We start from the raw sequence: 18193 nt of genomic DNA, 5'->3' as shown, positions 1-18193 counted from the left end.
ACTCCTGGTAGTTTCCAGTCAATGATTCACCATGGGATATATGAGGGTCAACTCTATCCGAAGTAAAGGCAAAAACTTACCGACGATTGTCGTGCTTCTACACTATTGTGTGTTTTTAGATGTTGATATACCAGGCTCATCTCTTGTACTGTTTCAAGTACGTAGTACAGTTTAAGTCAGACTTTTGGGTTCTTTGCGAAAGTCTAACTTTTTATCACTCAGCAAGCAAAATAAGCAAAAATTTCAATTACATAGGTGGGTATCCAGCTTTATTTTTGACAATAGGCTGTCAATGGTTAAAAGTGACAAGTTACGGACGTGCTGTTAGCCTGTTGTTGTCACATTCCATTTTCACGTGTAGTCGTTATTTTTATTACATTAATAAACTGAAGATGACTAAGAAAAGGAAGTATGTAACTGCAGAGAAAATTGAAAATTCTGGCCCTGTAGAGGTTGTTGTTGAAGATGTAACATCACATCCTTTATGCTTGCACGGTCCGACTCTCTTATTTGCCTCCCCTAAGGGCCGGTATTTTGCATGTTCTGCATGTAGAAATAAGAAGGACTGTACAGTACACATTGAGGAAGAAGAGTGGAAGAAAGAGGGTGTGAAGAAAAGAAATGAAAAATATTATAGCATTATCCCTAAGATAAACAAAGAAGCTGCATGGAAGAACTTGCAAGAGGTTAGATTTCTTAAATTACTCAAAACTTGTCCTCTTACTGTGTACACGTTAATTTATAAATCGCAAATGCGAAATGACCCAAGTATAAGTTAAAAATTTATTTATATTCAATTCAAATATGTACTACTTGTGAAAAACTTACAAATCAATTTTAAGGAAATAATCACATATTTTTTAAATAAAAGAATATCATATCTAAAGCATACAGCTTCTGTCACAGATGTTATACATATAAATATAAGTTAATGTGCCACTTTTAAGGTTAAACTTCAACATCCATCAGACAGAGCATACTGCAACACCTGCAAGGAACTGTACATAATATCCAAAAGTAGGAAACATATAAAGGATCACAAAGTTATCCTGTCACTGACCAATGAACAGCTAACACATCCCTCGACCGTACTACCACCCCTCGAGAATGATGGCCATGAAGCACAGTACTTATTCTCTAAGAAAGCTATCAGCACTGTGCTGGGGATATTGACTAATAATAAGATAAGGTATGTTGAATGTTGATAATCACATTTTACACACAAATATACAAAAACGATCAACTGTTTCATGATAATGGCTCATACATACTTCACTTGTATAGTTTTTTGTATATTTACACTTTGAGTGAAAATCCTAGGATGCATTATGTTCCTCTTTCCAGCGAATCTTAAGACAAACAAATTAAAACCATTCATTAGGCTGTACATGAGTATATTTTTACATTGTATAATTCAAAAGCTATTGATTTTGTGTTATAGACTTTAACTGCAGGTAATAGTAATAGTGAATAATACCTTTTGTTTGGACATTAAAAAATATTGTTTTGATAGATTTTATAAAAATATATTTTTAAATAACAACTGTTGAACATTTTTCAGTAATATCGTCTGCATTGGCACTCCAACAATCCATGAAGCAGCTCAAGATCATCCCGAGTTTAACTCCCTGCTCCTGGACTATGATACTCGCCACCACCTGTTTCATCCAACTAACAAGTTTTTATGGTACAATATGTTTAACAACTACCTCTTTGATGGTAATAAGGATGAAAAAATACTTAAGAAATTCATGAAACAGTCTAAGTAAGTTATAAATTGATTTTTTTTTAATCTATGATAATAGTCTATGGCTCCTCATCTATAATAACATAAATACAGAGACATTAGAAATTATAATGCACCCACAGCTAGATGTGGGCATTGTGACTTTTTAACCACTAATTAAACCCAAAATTCATTTTAATATACTAATGTATGTATAATATAGAAAATTGGTTTTATTTTCTTCTTGTATTAACTGTATTTACCGTTTTTCAGAAACAAAGGTCTTGCAATTGTAATGGACCCTCCGTTTGGAGGTAGAGTTGAACCTTTGATACAGACTATAAAAGAACTATCTAACTTGTATAATACATTATGTGAAACTGCTGATAAAATTTTGCCAATCATATGGGCTTTCCCATACTTTGCAGAGCCTTATATTAAAAATATTATGCCCGAGATCAAAATGCATGATTATCAGGTAAAGAATAGGCTTGGATGAAAATTTATTTCCTATTTGTATATTATCTTTAATGTTTAAAAAATTTTTATTTAATATATATTGTATGTTTTAAAGGTGGAATATGCCAATCACAAAAAGTTTGGAAATAAGAATGGGGGTCGCAAATTTGGATCACCTGTTAGGTTCTTCACTAACCTACCATTTTCTACCATTGACCTCTCCAATGACAGCAGCTATAAACTATGTGACAAGTGTAAATTCTGGGTGTCCACATCTAACAGACACTGCACCAAGTGCAGAGAATGCACCAGTAAGAATGGCATGACATACAAACACTGTAACATTTGTAAGAGGTGTGTGAAGCCTACATTTGTACACTGTGAGAAATGTGAACGGTGTTGCCAGGAGAAAGGACATGTTTGCGGCACTATTGTTGAATCACAGGTGAGGGACTTTAGATGTTTGGAATTTATTTATATTTTTAATTTTTAAATGAATCTTACCACGCGGGAAAATTCTATTCTGATATTTTGTTGTTTATTTTGTTACAGTCCTGTTATATTTGCAATGAAAAAGGTCACAAGAAATCAGAATGTCCACAGAGCAAGGGAGAAAATAAGAAGAAAAAACATAAATAAATAATACACGTTTATTAAAGATTAAAATCATAATAATCACATTTTTCTTTAACAAATCCCATAGAATTTGATCACAATGATTGTTAATAGAAAATCATATCAAATAAGGCTTATATTAAAAATATGAAAAAAAAAAATCGGTCTTGGAGAGATGATCACATAGCACTGAAATAAAAGAAGGGTTTTAAAATAACAGAAAAAAAGTAACATTTGACAAATTAATAGATAACTGAAATTTAAGAGAACTGCTGTCAGGAACTTAGTGAAAGTTGTTGTCCATGGTATATTATTGGCAATATAATAATATCATTATGACTAAATATTTACTAGGTGTAACTTATAAATGTCCACAAACTGTCTCTCTCTGTTTCTAAATCAAAAATATTAACACAATAAATTATTTGATGTTATCTGTATTTGTGAATCTGTACAAACTTAATAATAATAACAGATGGTAATCACTTACTGGTCTTTATTAATTATTAATAAAATGTCGTAGCAAGAAATACTCACTTAATGTTAATCTTATTGAGTACAGCCTGGGTTGCACTGTATCTGGACTCCGCTTCGTGGGCTCGTTGTAGCCAGGCAGAGCGTACATTCGCCCACCGAGCAGTGTGCCATCTTATTAGCTGGTCTTTACTAGGTGGTGGTGCTTCCCTCTGAAGCATATGTTATTATTGTTGCATCAAATAAAACTATGTTCAATATATGTATTGTACTAAGTAGCAAGACTAAATGACAGAACTTAATATTGTTATATGATCTACCTATCTACTTGATATCTTATCATTAGCAGAATCAACCTAGTATAACTAATGCTCAAGGATTTAATGCTCCAAAGTATAGAAGAATTTTTTTTTTACATTGCGTTAAATCTAAGATGTTTACTATATATAAACTTTATTCATAAATGTTGTTGACATTCTTTAGAAATAATAAATAAAGTAAAATTAAAGACCAAGTAATGGAGGGTAATGTTATGACATACTAACATTACTGGCAGAAAATACTTTTACAAACATTTATACATTCAAAGTTAAGCCTACTCCGGAAAGGTCTTAAAATATTTCTGAAGTAGATTTTTGTACTTGTGTGGTACAAGAAGGCATATACTTACATAGTTTAAATTTATATTGTCTTTACTGCAGGCCTTCTGCTCTGGTATTAAATCTGGTATTTTGGATATAGGTGGTCCTTCTGGACCCGGTAACTCTAAACTATCATCTGATGGTGTTGTGGGCTCAATATTTTTTTTCCTATATGATATGTAAACTAATTAGTTATTTATGAAAACAATCAGAGTTCAGACACATTTTACAATAAAATGTCTATATATTGATATATTATTGTCTATCTTTAAAGTTTCCATACATACCCAAATTCCTTATAATTAGCTTTTGGCTGATTTGCAATCCATGCCCTGCAAATAGGATAAAGTGGAGAGTCCTCACTGAACTGTGAGAGGTCTACACTTCTGTCAAACAACTTGAGGACATATGACTGTCTTTGAGGAGACTTTCTTGAAGCAAGTTGTTCCTCTTCATCTGAGGATGATTCCGATTTCTCTTGACTTACTTTTCTGAATTTATAACATAGATAGAATGGGAGTCAATGTTGTTTAAATATTAATTTAATTTAATTATTAATATACATAGGTCTAAATTACCTTTCCCTTTTAACGGGCGTGTATTCAGATGAGGCATCAGATTCTTCTGCCATAGGTTCCAGCATTTCCATTAGAGCACCCTTCAAGCGCCCTCGGGCTGTTGTAACCTCATTCTCTGTAATCATAGATAAATTATAGAAATTTTTTTTTTGAAATTATCTTAATTTTTAATGCCTTCATGTGTTTCTAACTTTTACAATATACTTTTGAAAATAATTTATTAAACTATAATGACATTATTCACTTTACCAATTGAATCTCTTTCTTTTATATTCGGTTTCGATTTGTGTTTTTTAGGTGTAAACAACCTTCTCCTTTTAGACAACGGCATTTTTTATTCGTTATGAAAAAAAAGGTATTAAAGGGAAATCCAAAATATACACAATTAAAAAGATAGATTTAGTCATACGTCAAGTCACAGTAATACATTTGATTAAAATAAGGATAGTAAACAACAAAAGCGGGAGCATACAATCCTTGTAAACATTTACACAAAGTTATTACTTATTAGTTTTAACAGTTTAAGTTTGTCAAATGTCAGATATATTTCAATGAGAATAAATAAACCAGATTTACACTACAGATGTCACTAGTTATATGACTTTACGACTTATTATTTATCATCCAGCGTAATATTTCAATTGTGATGTTTAGGCCTTATGGCGCCAAGTTAATAATTTTTTTAAACAAATATAATGACAAAATCTAAAAATTGATTGATGAATTTTTGAAACCGAAAGGTGTTTAATTTTTTTCAGTCATAAGCTTTATTGTAAAATTATCATTTCAAGGTATTAAAATTTATTAATTAATTAAAGAAAGAGAATATTATTAACAAAATTAAGTTCTCTGACGATAAAATTTTATATCTATCTCCGCATTAAAGTATGCAAAACAATGTTTTACGATTAGGTTGAGTAAGCTGTTTTACTAGTATCTCTGGTTTTATAATGAAATTACAGACTATATTTAAGCTATATAGTGGTTCAAAAAGCTAAAGTTGTTTAATGAAATATTTAAATGACCTTAAAATTTAAAATAATAATAATAGAACGTAACTAAAAAATTATATCAGGACAAATACAGTTGATATGTTAAACATAATTTATAATCGCAAGAGGTTGTAAATATTTTTTTGACAATGACGTGATAATTTGTATATGTCAATATTGGCATTTCATTGGCGAGTCCAGGACTTAACTAAATCCTATTATTAGGTTCAAAAGTAACACTGCCAGATTTAAACAATTTATATGTTAAAGTGTGTATTATAAAATTGTAGAAATAATAAGTGCCGGCAGCGAAACGTTAATGAAAAATAATGGCGACAACTGCATATCAACATGACGCTGATGGTGAGATTTGAATAAAGAGTTATATTATTTCTTATTCTAATTCATAATTTCTTAAAATATAATCAAATTTAAGATATATTTTCAGTGATCATTTTCTTGTTAGCCAAGTATTTAGGACGTGCAGTCATGTTAATTGGCGCGTAAATAAAAGACGTTCATAAATAATTGTTTTCAAGTTATCTGGAGAAAGTTAATTTACACATGTAAACAACCTGTTGTTATTGGTTAAAGGCGCACGATATATAATGCTAGCTATTATAATAATAATTCATAATGAGTTCTATATTCTAGGGGCTAAATTTATACCTGCTACACAGCGCCCCGATGGAACTTGGAGAAAACCTAGACGCATAAAAGATGGTTATGTGCCTCAAGAAGAAGTGCCTCTGTATGAGAGTAAAGGCAAGCAATTCAAAGCTCGGCAGAGCACAGGTCTCCCAGTTGGTCTTCCTCCAGAAATAGCCGCTGAAGCCAAAAAGTCCAAAAAAGGTGTCATACAACCAATACCTGGCATGATTATTAATGTTGAAAAAAAGAAGAAAAAAAAGAAGACAGGTACTATTATACTCTATAATATAGAGTATATAGAGTCTATATTATAAACCTTGTTTCAACTTAGTCTTATTGTTATATCTAGTATTATAACCAAATCAACTGTCTACATAAATCTCTTGTTATTTCATATTTGGTACAACAAATGAACTTAATATTTAAATAGTTTTTAAAGTCAGTAAAAGCAATAATATTAAATTCAAAAAAATATTTCAGGTGTAGATGAAGCCGCTGAGAAACTTTCAAAACTTACAACATGCGAGATAATAGAACCCAGCTTCAAGACAGCCCCGAGTACGACCACCGACCCTGCTAAAAGACTCAAGAACTTAAAAAAGAAACTGAGGGATATAGAAACACTGGAAGAGAAAATCAAATCTGGTTCCCTTAAAAATCCTGACAAAGAACAGAAAGAAAAAATTACTAAGAAAAGTGAAATTGTCAAAGAAATAGAGTTATTAGAGAAAAATTGCGGATGAATTGAGCCAACGTTCATAACTTTGTAAGAAATTATAAAGCAATCATTTTCTTTTATTTGAAAGCTCACCGACTATCAGCTCAGGATTTGAGTATTCTCAAAAATAAAATTTTATTTACAACTATTAAAACTTTTTTGTTATTCCATATTCCTCTTCTACCTTCCAATGAAAAAAGAAAATTGTGAATTTAAAAAATTAATGATACAAAATCTTTAATATATACATATTTATTGCCTCACTAAAGTACCATACAGCAACACCATATTTCACATGTATAATATAATAATCAAAAATCACAATATTGTTTTTTTATATCATAGATATTTTTTTACATTTTATGTCAAAGGATAAAAAAAAGATTTTAATAATATTATTTCAGCCAAACTCAGATATAACAGATAAGAAATATAAATGTGCAATAATAATTACATTTGTTTTGTTGTATGTTCTTGTTCATTAGACAGAAACATATTTACGATTACCTCGATACGATATATTCTGATCCTGCGATTATACCTGGAAATATATAAAATGACAGGTTTTATTGATAGAAAAATGTTGCAGGATTTTATTCAAACTTGTTTAGCAAGAATCTTAACAAGTTTATAAAATAGAATATTACACAATAATTATAATCTAATTTTGCTTACTTACGTTGAATATAATTTAAATAAACTCGTTTCTTGCTTTCTGTCTGGCGTAATTACCTAAACACGCAAGAATACCAATAACAGATATCCCAATTCCTAAAACTGTGGCTAGGAAGTCTCCAAAGTCATAGCTGTGCGCTGCTTCAACATTGCTAATTGCTAAGGCAGAAAATATCAACATGAATACTTTGAAAAACATTTTGCGTTCTTTAACACAGAAAAACAAGTAGTGGATAACGTTGATAATTGTTGATAGTTCAATATGAAAAATTTATGTCAAGTTTAAAACTAAATGTCAAAGTCATAATATCTGTGGTTTAGGTACAATCTGTTGTCACTGTGGTTTTAACATGTTACTATATACTGAATTCTTGATTATTAATTTAATAGGTGTATAATTTTATTTCTTTAGATATAACTTCTGAACATCAGATATTTTACATGTCAAATATATGAAAATAATTTCTAATATATTTTTAAACGAGTAACTCCTTGAGACATAATTTGACATTTATGCATGTTTGACATTTTAGTTTCCTGAATCCTGAACAAATCGACGAAAAGTTACCTTTATATTTAAGTGTCGTTCCTTACTAATAAATTTTATTATGTATACAATAAATCTTAAACTCTACAAATAATATAAAACTAATGAGACCATTTACGTGGTAACATAAAGACACTAATTTGTAATGTATGTTTAAGTGCTTGAATTTATAACATCAACATGAGTTACAATTCGAGTGGGGGCAAGGGGTTCGGATTTTCCGGATTCACGATGCCAAAACGGAACCCTTCGAACGTTTCACTACACGCTGTTCCTCCGCCTCCTTCCCAAATGAATGCTGTCCCTCCTCCGAATCCCGGGTTATCGAAGCAGGGTTATTCAACTATGAACGCGATAACACAGAACGCCATCGGTGGTACTTGGGGTACACTTGGGAAAAAGCGAGCTAAGACTGAAGATGAGTGAGTATCATTAACATAAAGCTCGTTGGGGATTCATAGTAATGAAAAATATAACCAAACAAAGTTATAATGTTTGCTTGAAGGTATTTTGATGAAGATGATGAGCCTCCGACTCCAGCTCTTGCTTATATACCAGCACCAGGGAGCCCTACTAATGAAGCCAACAGCTCTAGGGTAAAATATTACATTTATAAAAACCTCAAGCAAAACAAAATCTGAATGTCTTAAGGCACTATATATTTGTTTGATCCAATAGGCTGGCAGGAAAAGTTCATGGCTAAATAATGATTTAAATCTGTACCTAAATATTTGTGAGAACATTACTTTTATGGTATTTACGTCATGTGACTCTTAGTAGCTTTAAGAATATTTCTCCTTTATTTGGGTTTTGGAACTGCTCAGCTTCGACCAGGGACTGGATCAACAAACAATATTTTGAAAATGAAAAATCTTTTTTCAAGATAATTAATACTTTTTGTGATTTATGAGGTTGAGGGTTTTATAATCTGTACTAGAGATTCTATGGAGTTATTTTACCACAATAACAATGTCATATTTGAAATTCTATTTCTAAGCATGGTTGAATATATTATAAGAGTTAAAAAAGCACAAGAAATGTGATGCTTATTATTTTTTTTTTTAAATATAAAGGTATTTACTCCAAGTATACAGCCGCACATGAAGAAATATCTATCCTGTTCACTCTAATTATCAGATTATGAGTTCAGTAATAATATGAATAATGGTTATTTTTAATTATATTTATATTTACTTCAATGATTTGTTTAAGATCAGATATAACTGTAATTGTCAGATAGTCTAAAAATATTTTCTTAATTTTGATCCACATCCTACATAGGTGGTTGTTATTCTATAACAGCCTTTTTAAGTACAGAACACTAAATGTAGTATGTTTCACATATGGCGGCTGTAACTATAACTATTTTATAAACTATCTATCTACATAACAAAAGCTAGTACTACTATTTTAAATGTGTCGTTAGGCAAATGAAGAAGAGGAAGATCCCCTGGACGCGTACATGGCCGGTCTGGAGAAACAGGCGGCAAAAGATATGAAGGTTAGCAAAGAGAATGCGGTTAGTGGAAAAGGTGATGCCGGGAGAGGGACCAGAGGAGATATTGATGAGATGGACGACGAAGAAAGTTACTATAAGTGAGTAGTCTTCATGGCTGGTTGAAGTAGGCAGACACATTAGTATTACATTTTCAATAGCAATATTGTTTTTTGTCATTAAAATTATTTAACATTTTATTTAGATACATGGAAGATAATCCACTCCAGACAGCCGATGATGGCTCCGACGTTGAAATAGAGTATGACGAGGATGGAAATCCTATCGCTCCTCCTAAGAAAAAGTTTATAGATCCGCTGCCACCGATAGACCATTCGGAGATTCAGTATGAACCGTTCGAAAAGAACTTCTATACACCACACGAAGATATAGAGAAACTAGAGCAGCATCAGGTGGAAGAGCTGAAGAAAAACTTGGGGGTCAAGGTGCGTTTAAATATTAATACATTTATGACGAAACTCCGCAGGGTTCAATGGATCACCGTGCGGGTCCAAGCTCCTCTCTCTATCTACCCAAATTTGGAAAGAACCCACTAGGGCTGCCTTCGAAGTACGTTCCAAGAATGAATTGATATTAGTTCCGGACAGGAAGAGGTCTTTCAGTGGGTTGTAGAGAGATTTTGCCGTTATACCTCTCGCTCCCACTTCTACCGTGTACATATTTCCTACGAACCTATTCTTAGTGAGTTCGTTATAGAAATCGTAATGCTCATTGACAATCGTAATACAACGGCACGTAAAAAAGTACGAAAAAGTTGTTTTGAATTTATTTCAATGTAATATCTCATCGTCTCCAGATTTCCGGACCTGATCCTCCGAAACCTGTGAGTAGTTTCGGTCATTTGGGCTTCGATGAACAGCTGATGAAGGCTATTCGAAAGTCAGAGTACACTCAGCCGACGCCGGTGCAGGCGGCTGGCATACCAGCGGCGCTCTCCGGAAGGGATCTCATAGGTGATCTAGACTTGTGTATCCCGGTTCAGGAGACGTGCTTCCAGGAACATTTTATTTTACTCCAAAATATTTTAATACGTTTGAAAGTTTTAATTTTAATATATGCATACCCTGGCCTCGATTAAGTTTTCTTGACCTTTTATAAAACACACTTTATGTTTGTACGCGGCACTTGTATATAAATATCCCAAATCGAGTAATAATCAATAATATCTAATGTCGCCAAAATAAAGGAGATTGCAGACATGTGTTTGTTCAAAAACATTTAACTTTTCCATCCTTACTTTTAGCATAAAAATAGAAAAAAGGGTGTAATAGAGCATATATAAATAAAATATATTTTCTGTATAGAAATCTAAAATATCTTTACTACATGTTTCATGGATGGCGTAGCTAAGACTGGGGCTGATAGTGGTTTTGTCAGTTCCTATATATATATGTCATGTTAACTTAATGTCTCCAAACACTAGGTATTGCCCGCACTGGTTCTGGTAAAACGGCAGCATTCCTCTGGCCACTGCTCGTCCACATCATGGATCAGAAAGAGTTGGCTCCGGGGGATGGGCCCATCGGACTCATACTGGCCCCCACTAGGGAGTTGGCTCAACAAGTATACATATTAATATTAATATTTATAATAATGATATTTGTTAAGTTTAGGCTTTTGTTATTATTTTAAAAATTATATTTTGTTTCGTCTGTATGTAACGCTGTGTTCGATCAAGTCGATGAGAATTATATATACTTTAGATTTTAAACACATTAGCCATGTATTAGATCGGCCATATTCGAGTTCTGTCGTGTGTCACGTGTGTGTATGTTTTTGTTCCACTAGATATACATGGAGGCGAAGAAATTTGGCAAAGTATACAACATCAGATGTGTTTGTTGTTATGGAGGGGGGTCCAAGTGGGAGCAGAGTAAGGCTTTGGAAGGTACGGACCTGTTGTTATTTAAAATTAAGATTTACCAAATAGTTTATTAAATATGTGAGTGGCGGGGACTGTCGGCGACAGTTTGGAAGAGGATCTTACATGGTATTTTATATCCTTCAACCGCTGTGTTTGTAGGGGGCGCGGAGATAGTCGTTGGCACTCCGGGGCGGGTCATCGACCTGGTGAAGTGCAAGGCGACCAATCTTCAGCGCGTCACGTACCTGGTGCTGGACGAGGCCGACCGGATGTTCGACATGGGGTTTGGTTCGTCGTGTCTAAATTTACTAGATAGTCTATATATTTCTACCACAAAACTTTAAACAATCGCCTTAAATTTTTCGTTAATCTATACCGTGTAATATATTAAATATTTGAATGAAATGCGTCTGACACACCAGCCTCTGGTTTCGTCCGTATGAAATCCACGCTCTATTTAACATAGTTTAATTACGGAAACAAAAATGTTGTTTTCTCGCAGTTCTGTAATGAATTATTAAGCTCAGCAGCAGACATCTTCACAGATGCAATATATTTGATAGCCTACACGTGTGTCCCGTGTATGTCCTGTATCTCTATATTAATCTTTCCATCCTCTTCCTCCAGAGCCTCAGGTCCGTTCCATCTGCAGCCACGTCCGTCCTGAGCGCCAGGCCCTGCTGTTCTCCGCGACCTTTCCTCGTCGTGTGGAGCGCCTCGCCCGTGACGCTCTCCACGACCCCGTGCGAGTCCAACACGGAGCGGCCGGAGAAGCCTCCAAGCTGGTGAAGCAACGAGTCACGTGAGATACACGTCCAGTGGTCCAATACACTCCCCCGGCATTATCAATAGAGATAGTTGGTTCTGAAGCTCTTCTTTGCTGTTTCAGTATCTTCAATAAACCGGAAGAGAAGTGGCCCTGGCTGTTGGAGAATTTAGTCGACTTCCTGTCGTCGGGGAGCGTGTTGATATTTGTTACGAAGAAGGTGATCTCGCTTTTATACGTGTTCAGGATATCTTTACAACATCCAAAAATCAATTCATCGACACGACCCGCATGAGCAGCTCCTACTTGACTTGTGTTTTAGCTCAAAGTATTCCAAACATAACTATAGAAAAATAAATGTTGATCCTCAGCTATACCTCGTACACTAAGATTCTCGAAAAAATGTTTTAACATTGAACTGAGGATTTTAAGAACATATTAGTATCGTCAATAAGGACCTCATAACAGTATAGTGTTTTGAGCAGTTGGAAGCGGAACAGACAGCAGCAAACCTCGGCGTGCAGCAGTATGACGCGCTGCTGCTGCACGGAGACCTGGAGCAGGCGGACAGGAACAAGGTCATCACGGCCTTCAAGAGACAGGAGAGCAACATACTCGTCGCCACCGACGTAGCTGGTAATGAGGATGCAGTAGTGCGGACAGATGTCCTTGTCTTAGAGACAGATGGGACGGCTTTGAACAGGAGGTGATATGGCCGCCACTGAGAGCCGTTTCAGTACAGAAACGTATTCTATTTTTTTGGCAAATTTCATTAAGATTCGTCGAGTTTTATTGGTTGGTTACGATTATTATACATCCACTTGTTTTGGTATCGGTTAATCCAAGCTTGGGACTTGGTGAAATAGAGATGTTGTTAACTAAGAGTTAATTCTACAAAACTTTTTTTTTAACCAGCGTAATGTCCGTTTGCAGAGTTAATTTAATACAAATTACTGATGTTTCCGTTCCCAGCTCGCGGTTTGGACATCCCTCACATCCGCACGGTGGTGAACTACACCGTGGCGCGCGACATCGACACACACACACACAGAGTGGGCCGCACGGGGAGGGCCGGCGTCCCGGGGACGGCGCACACGCTGCTGTCCCGGGACAGGGACAAGGACTTCGCGGGACACCTGCTCAGGAACCTTGAGGGAGTGCAGCAGGTCTGGTGGAACAGAGATTACATATACAGCTACAGCCCATAGGCACGGCCTGGGTGAAACTGACTTAGAACTAGATTTCTGCTATGATGTTAGGCATTGAAAAATAATGCTGTTTATACGTTTATAATTGGTACTTTTATTTGTCCTGGTCTAAGTCATAGAGAAAAATAATCAGATAAAACCTGCATGTTCTAAGATATGAGCCAACAGTTCACATTGGATGTCTGTGGTCGATCAAGTTTCCTTATATTTCCCTCATTGTCATGGTTGAACAATATACATATGATTGTAATACATTGCGTATTTTCCATCTGTCAGGAGGTGCCGGAGGAGTTGATGCAGCTAGCGATGCAGTCAACGTGGTTCCGGAAATCACGGTTCAAGAAGGGGAAGGGCAAGAATCTGAACATAGGCGGCTGCGGACTCGGGTATATGGTTCACATTATATGGAGAATACACACTGGCTGGCTCTGAAGACGAACTGAGAGTCACGACACGTCCCAGTTTTATGGAGACGAGAGAAATTAATAGATGAGATCTTTAATCCATCGGATGAGAAACTGGTGTTCCGGTCACAAATATATGTACAGAAATCAAGATGATTGAGATTGAAAAAATGCATATAATGTGTAATCCGTGGTAATCCGTGGAATAGTACTTCCGATAGAAGAGTTTTGTGATAGAGCTGGTTGTGGGTCTTATAACGTCTAAGTCGACAGGCTTTATACTCTTCAGTTCCAGCCCACTGCTGAGCTAGAAGTCCCAGGAGATATCCAAAACTATATTGTCAGTCAAAAATAGAGTCTGCGAGAAAGAAAGAAACAGAAGAAGAAGAGAAAGAATCACAAGATTAAATAGAAGTAACGATTGTATCCATCATGGATTGTTTCAGTTACAAAGAGCGTCCCGGGCTGCCCGCCTACAACGACGAGGTGTCTCTCACAGCCAGCGTGGAGAAGACGGTAGAGAAGGCCGGGGGCCCCGCCACCGACCGCCTCGCCTCGCTCAAACAAGCCTTCCGCTCACAATACAACCAGGTGAGATATACCTAATGCTTTTACATCTACCAGCAGGAATGGACAAGACATTACCCATTACATGTATTAGACCAGTACGTATTTGTTCACAAGCATCAACCGAGTCATTTCTGATGTTATTATAATGCTGATCTATTCCAGTTCACCGCGTCGTCGGACCACTCCTGGGAGCAGACGCGGCCCGTCCTCCAGCCGGGGGTGAACGCGCCGGCCAACGCGAACACGGACAAAACCGAGAGACTGCGCAAGAGCGGCAAGAAGAGCCGCTGGGAATAGTGTACATACAATATATTACAGTTGATATGATGCCTTTTATGTGTTTTGCCTCCCCCTCCCCCTCCCCCTCCCTCGCCCCTGTCACAATACAAATAGCAAAGAAAATAAATTATAACTCACTCATGAAGATGTTCCGAAATTCTTTTGTTTCGTTAAATTACTATAAAGACCAGTAGCGTGTGTAGCAACGGGCCCGCAACGGTCACGTTATAACGTGAAAGCTGTATTAAAGCGGAGGAGGAGCAGGTGCAGGATCAACATTTACCGATGACATAGAAATAGGACATTTCTCTGGTAACGCTTGAGTTGGAGGTATTTTGATATTGCTATGGATTTATATAATTTATTTTTGAAAATTGTTTTTTAACCTCCAAGTTAGTTCTGCGGTCGGGGCAGTATATACTTCAAGGTCACAGCATCTCTATTCTGGAATGGTTCCCTGCATGTGTTCACTGCAAGTATCGACGTTGACAGCAATGATTCTTGATACTTGGGCTCATGATGTCACTGGAAGAAGAAGTCTAACAAATTGGTAGATTCTTGAGGTTATTGTGCTAGAAAGAGATAACAGATTTATACAGCTCCGTATACATTCACAATGATGTACGTCTACCCTCGAGACAGTTCCACTTATATAGATTATATATGGAGTTAGTAAAATATTACTAAATAATATTATCAATAGATAGATGTGTGCACAACATCAAAGTTATTGAAAAAATCTCGCTATTATTCTTTAATCTTTTTTTTACCTTAATTATTGTACTATCAAATTACAAAACGTTTCTAGAAGAAGGTACTATGAAAGCCTTAGCTTGAAAAGTGAAAACAAACCTCTTTAACTAAAGGTCGATTTCTTTTATCAATATAATATAATTTTAAGACGCCATTCTAATAACTACAGATGTTTCTATTTATAACAAAACCAAGAAAACAGTTAACTATTTACGACTTAATCGTTACGTTAACATTCAGATATTTGACAAATACTAACCGTCAATTTCTTTATGTTAATAGCACAAAAAAAAATTCTCATATCGACTTATGACCTTTGGGTGGAATCGTCAAAACATCAGCGTTGTTTAGTAAATCTATTTAAATCCACGACACATATTCACCCTTTTTCGATTGTTTTTTATATCAAACTTGGTAAACGAGCAGTCTTCCTACTTGACGGAAAGTAGTCACCGTCGCCCATGGACATCTGCAATATGTGGGTAACACTGAAAATGTTTAGAGCGGGCCAGTTAGAAACTTTTTATTGAACTTCAATTTTAAAACTCTTTCGTAACCTAATGTAGTATATTGCATTCATTTGTTATTTGTTTTTGTGAATTGGAGGCAATTCTAAAACTCTTGTTACAACTGAGATAAAGAAGTAAAAAGTCAAGGATATAAAATGATTGCCTCATTCTTTGGTCGGAAAAGTCACATCTCGACAGTTGCGCTACAAGATGGAAGGATAGTTACTGCAGGCCAGTATGTCAATCGGTGTTTGCCTGTTGTCTTGAAAAAAAATCGACAGCAGCGTCCTGAAAGAGGATGCTTCTTCACCACGACATGCATTGGCGCACTCCGCAAAACGGCCTGTTGAATATTTGACTATGGCAGGTGTTGAGATAACGAGTCATCCGCCATACATTCCGGACCTGGCGCCCTATTTATTACCAAGTCTGAAGATAAAAATTAGTAGTTGGCTTCGCTTATGGTATTCGCTTTACGAGACTTGAAATACGAAAATTCCATAGAAGAGACCCCTAAAGAACAATAGGCCCACTGCTTTTCTCAGTGGATCCATCAAGTGCAACGATGTGTAGAAAGGAACGGAGATTATTTCGAAAAACAATAAAAGTATTGGCAACTTTATACATTAAGCCGTTTTCATATTATAAACATTTTCAGGGTTACGTAGCTGTAAGGGATGTGGTAGATGTGTTGCTGACTGTTATTGTAGAAGAGGGAAAGGAAAGGGAAGGAAAAGAGAAAGGGTAGACAAGAATGGGAATAGGAACAGGGAAACGGCTCTCTCACTCAGTGGACGAATTGCAGCCATTAAAGGCTACTTCACGCCGATCTTCTCAGAGAGTGTGGCACCTCCCCGGTCGAGCCAGCCCATGTCGAGCTCTAGTCGTATGACCACTTCTTGGCTCTGTTACCTATAAATATCCTTAGATGATATCTTAGCTGGTCTATCCTTAAAAAGTTAGCATGATAACTTGACTGACTGACTCTAAACAGAAAATTATTAATTAGGCAGTTCAATATTATTTATTTCTAAGGATCTTAACTATAATCTCATGTACTTATCATAAAATTCGAAACCTTTTTTGTTATCAGAAAAACCAACCAACCGGATGCTATACGGATGTACAATGAGTAGTATTTTTTACAAGAATTTCAACTAACATAATAAGTACAAAAAAGGCTGTAGTAGTCATAAAGAACCTTTTTTCTTATTTAATTAAACATTATTTTAATATTCATGTCTACTATTATTTGGTTATAAATCATTCTGAATGTTATAAAAGATTTTGCTTTAATTTCCTCATTAAATTATCTTGATATTTGATAATTAAAGTAACTACTGCATTTTGATTTTATTGTTAGATAATGTTCTGGATCTAATATAAAGGTATTCTATCCACGCTAAAGCAGAATCATGAAATAAAAAAATATATGAATATCTGCCAAAGGTATCGTACTTGATATATATTAATAACATAGTTATAAATGTAGTTGTTGCAATTTTTTTTAAAATAAATAATGGAGAATTGTTTTAGTATCTATTTAACTTTGGAATAACCTCGGTTAGGTACATATAGTCCAACCGCATCTACTAGATGTAGATACATATCTATTATTTATTATTATACATATTTTAATAACACGGTCTACGGTAACATTAGCATTAAATACTTACTACTCAAATATTAAGTGTTAACATTTGACGTACACAAGTTCTTATAATAAGGCCATAAAAGTGTTATTTAGATTCTTGGCTCTCGTATTAAATTTTGAGTAAGAATTTAATTATATTAAACACTATTTTAATATACGAAGCCGTCAACAACATAAGACTATTTATACCTAGTGATGGAATTAGTAAAACGTTCTGAATACACATAAAGCAGTTGCGATCGTCTAAGTTTTAATTTATTCGTCTGATTGCTGTCTTGCACGCGACCGTTGATTGTAGATAAGAACTCTAATCATTGAATGAGTGTGGTTCAAACACCGTCTGAATCTAATTTATGTAACGGACACAATAATACTCCTTGGATACTTGCTTCACGTTTGTTGTTGTCACAGCAGAATAGCTATTATATTATATTGTTAATACAATACAAAGGAGCTGATATAGTCTAAGAGTTGTAAACGTATTTTCAAGAGCACATGTGTTCATTACTAGATGGACTGATAAACTAAACAGTGTGACAGGATTTCGTTGGACTCAGAAGCCATCTCATGTCATGTCACGGCGGAGCCTGGGGA

General features: G+C 35.2%; 4 protein-coding genes and 1 long non-coding RNA gene across 5 annotated transcripts; 3 read left to right on the top strand and 2 right to left on the bottom strand.

Annotated features, from left to right (window-relative positions):
• Positions 1 to 308: 308 nt before the first annotated feature.
• On the top strand, positions 309 to 2860 carry LOC116770248 (rRNA N6-adenosine-methyltransferase ZCCHC4). Its single transcript, XM_032661645.2, has 6 exons — positions 309 to 686; positions 948 to 1189; positions 1562 to 1765; positions 2000 to 2204; positions 2301 to 2630; positions 2738 to 2860. Exons 1-6 carry the CDS (start codon positions 393 to 395, stop codon positions 2822 to 2824), a joined length of 1362 nt encoding a protein of 453 aa, XP_032517536.2. The 5' UTR covers positions 309 to 392; the 3' UTR covers positions 2825 to 2860.
• On the bottom strand, positions 2822 to 5046 carry LOC116770250 (protein lin-37 homolog). Its single transcript, XM_032661646.2, has 6 exons — positions 4743 to 5046; positions 4494 to 4608; positions 4203 to 4406; positions 3945 to 4083; positions 3338 to 3486; positions 2822 to 2989 (listed from the first exon to the last, which is right to left on the bottom strand). The coding sequence occupies exons 1-6, from the start codon at positions 4822 to 4824 to the stop codon at positions 2980 to 2982; spliced, it is 699 nt and encodes a 232-aa protein (XP_032517537.2). The 5' UTR covers positions 4825 to 5046; the 3' UTR covers positions 2822 to 2979.
• Positions 5047 to 5654: 608 nt separating this feature from the next.
• Positions 5655 to 7008, top strand: LOC116770393 (partner of Y14 and mago). The gene is made up of 3 exons (XM_032661848.2): positions 5655 to 5848; positions 6140 to 6403; positions 6617 to 7008. Exons 1-3 carry the CDS (start codon positions 5815 to 5817, stop codon positions 6877 to 6879), a joined length of 561 nt encoding a protein of 186 aa, XP_032517739.2. The 5' UTR covers positions 5655 to 5814; the 3' UTR covers positions 6880 to 7008.
• Positions 7009 to 7090: 82 nt separating this feature from the next.
• On the bottom strand, positions 7091 to 7883 carry LOC133320212 (uncharacterized). The gene is made up of 2 exons (XR_009753649.1): positions 7534 to 7883; positions 7091 to 7395 (listed from the first exon to the last, which is right to left on the bottom strand). It is a non-coding gene; the product is annotated as an uncharacterized LOC133320212 (long non-coding RNA).
• A 167-nt stretch (positions 7884 to 8050) lies between these two features.
• Positions 8051 to 14735, top strand: LOC116770136 (ATP-dependent RNA helicase DDX42). The gene is made up of 15 exons (XM_061527795.1): positions 8051 to 8498; positions 8582 to 8672; positions 9503 to 9672; positions 9777 to 10017; positions 10389 to 10545; positions 11016 to 11155; positions 11381 to 11480; positions 11616 to 11744; positions 12084 to 12258; positions 12346 to 12442; positions 12708 to 12858; positions 13195 to 13388; positions 13707 to 13816; positions 14281 to 14425; positions 14567 to 14735. The coding sequence occupies exons 1-15, from the start codon at positions 8257 to 8259 to the stop codon at positions 14699 to 14701; spliced, it is 2277 nt and encodes a 758-aa protein (XP_061383779.1). The 5' UTR covers positions 8051 to 8256; the 3' UTR covers positions 14702 to 14735.
• The last annotated feature ends 3458 nt before the right edge of the window (positions 14736 to 18193 follow it).

The sequence above is a fragment of the Danaus plexippus genome, assembly GCF_018135715.1.
Source record: "Danaus plexippus chromosome 13 unlocalized genomic scaffold, MEX_DaPlex mxdp_15, whole genome shotgun sequence".
NCBI classification, from domain to species: domain Eukaryota; kingdom Metazoa; phylum Arthropoda; class Insecta; order Lepidoptera; family Nymphalidae; genus Danaus; species Danaus plexippus.
This window is presented reverse-complemented; position numbering and strand designations above follow the sequence as displayed.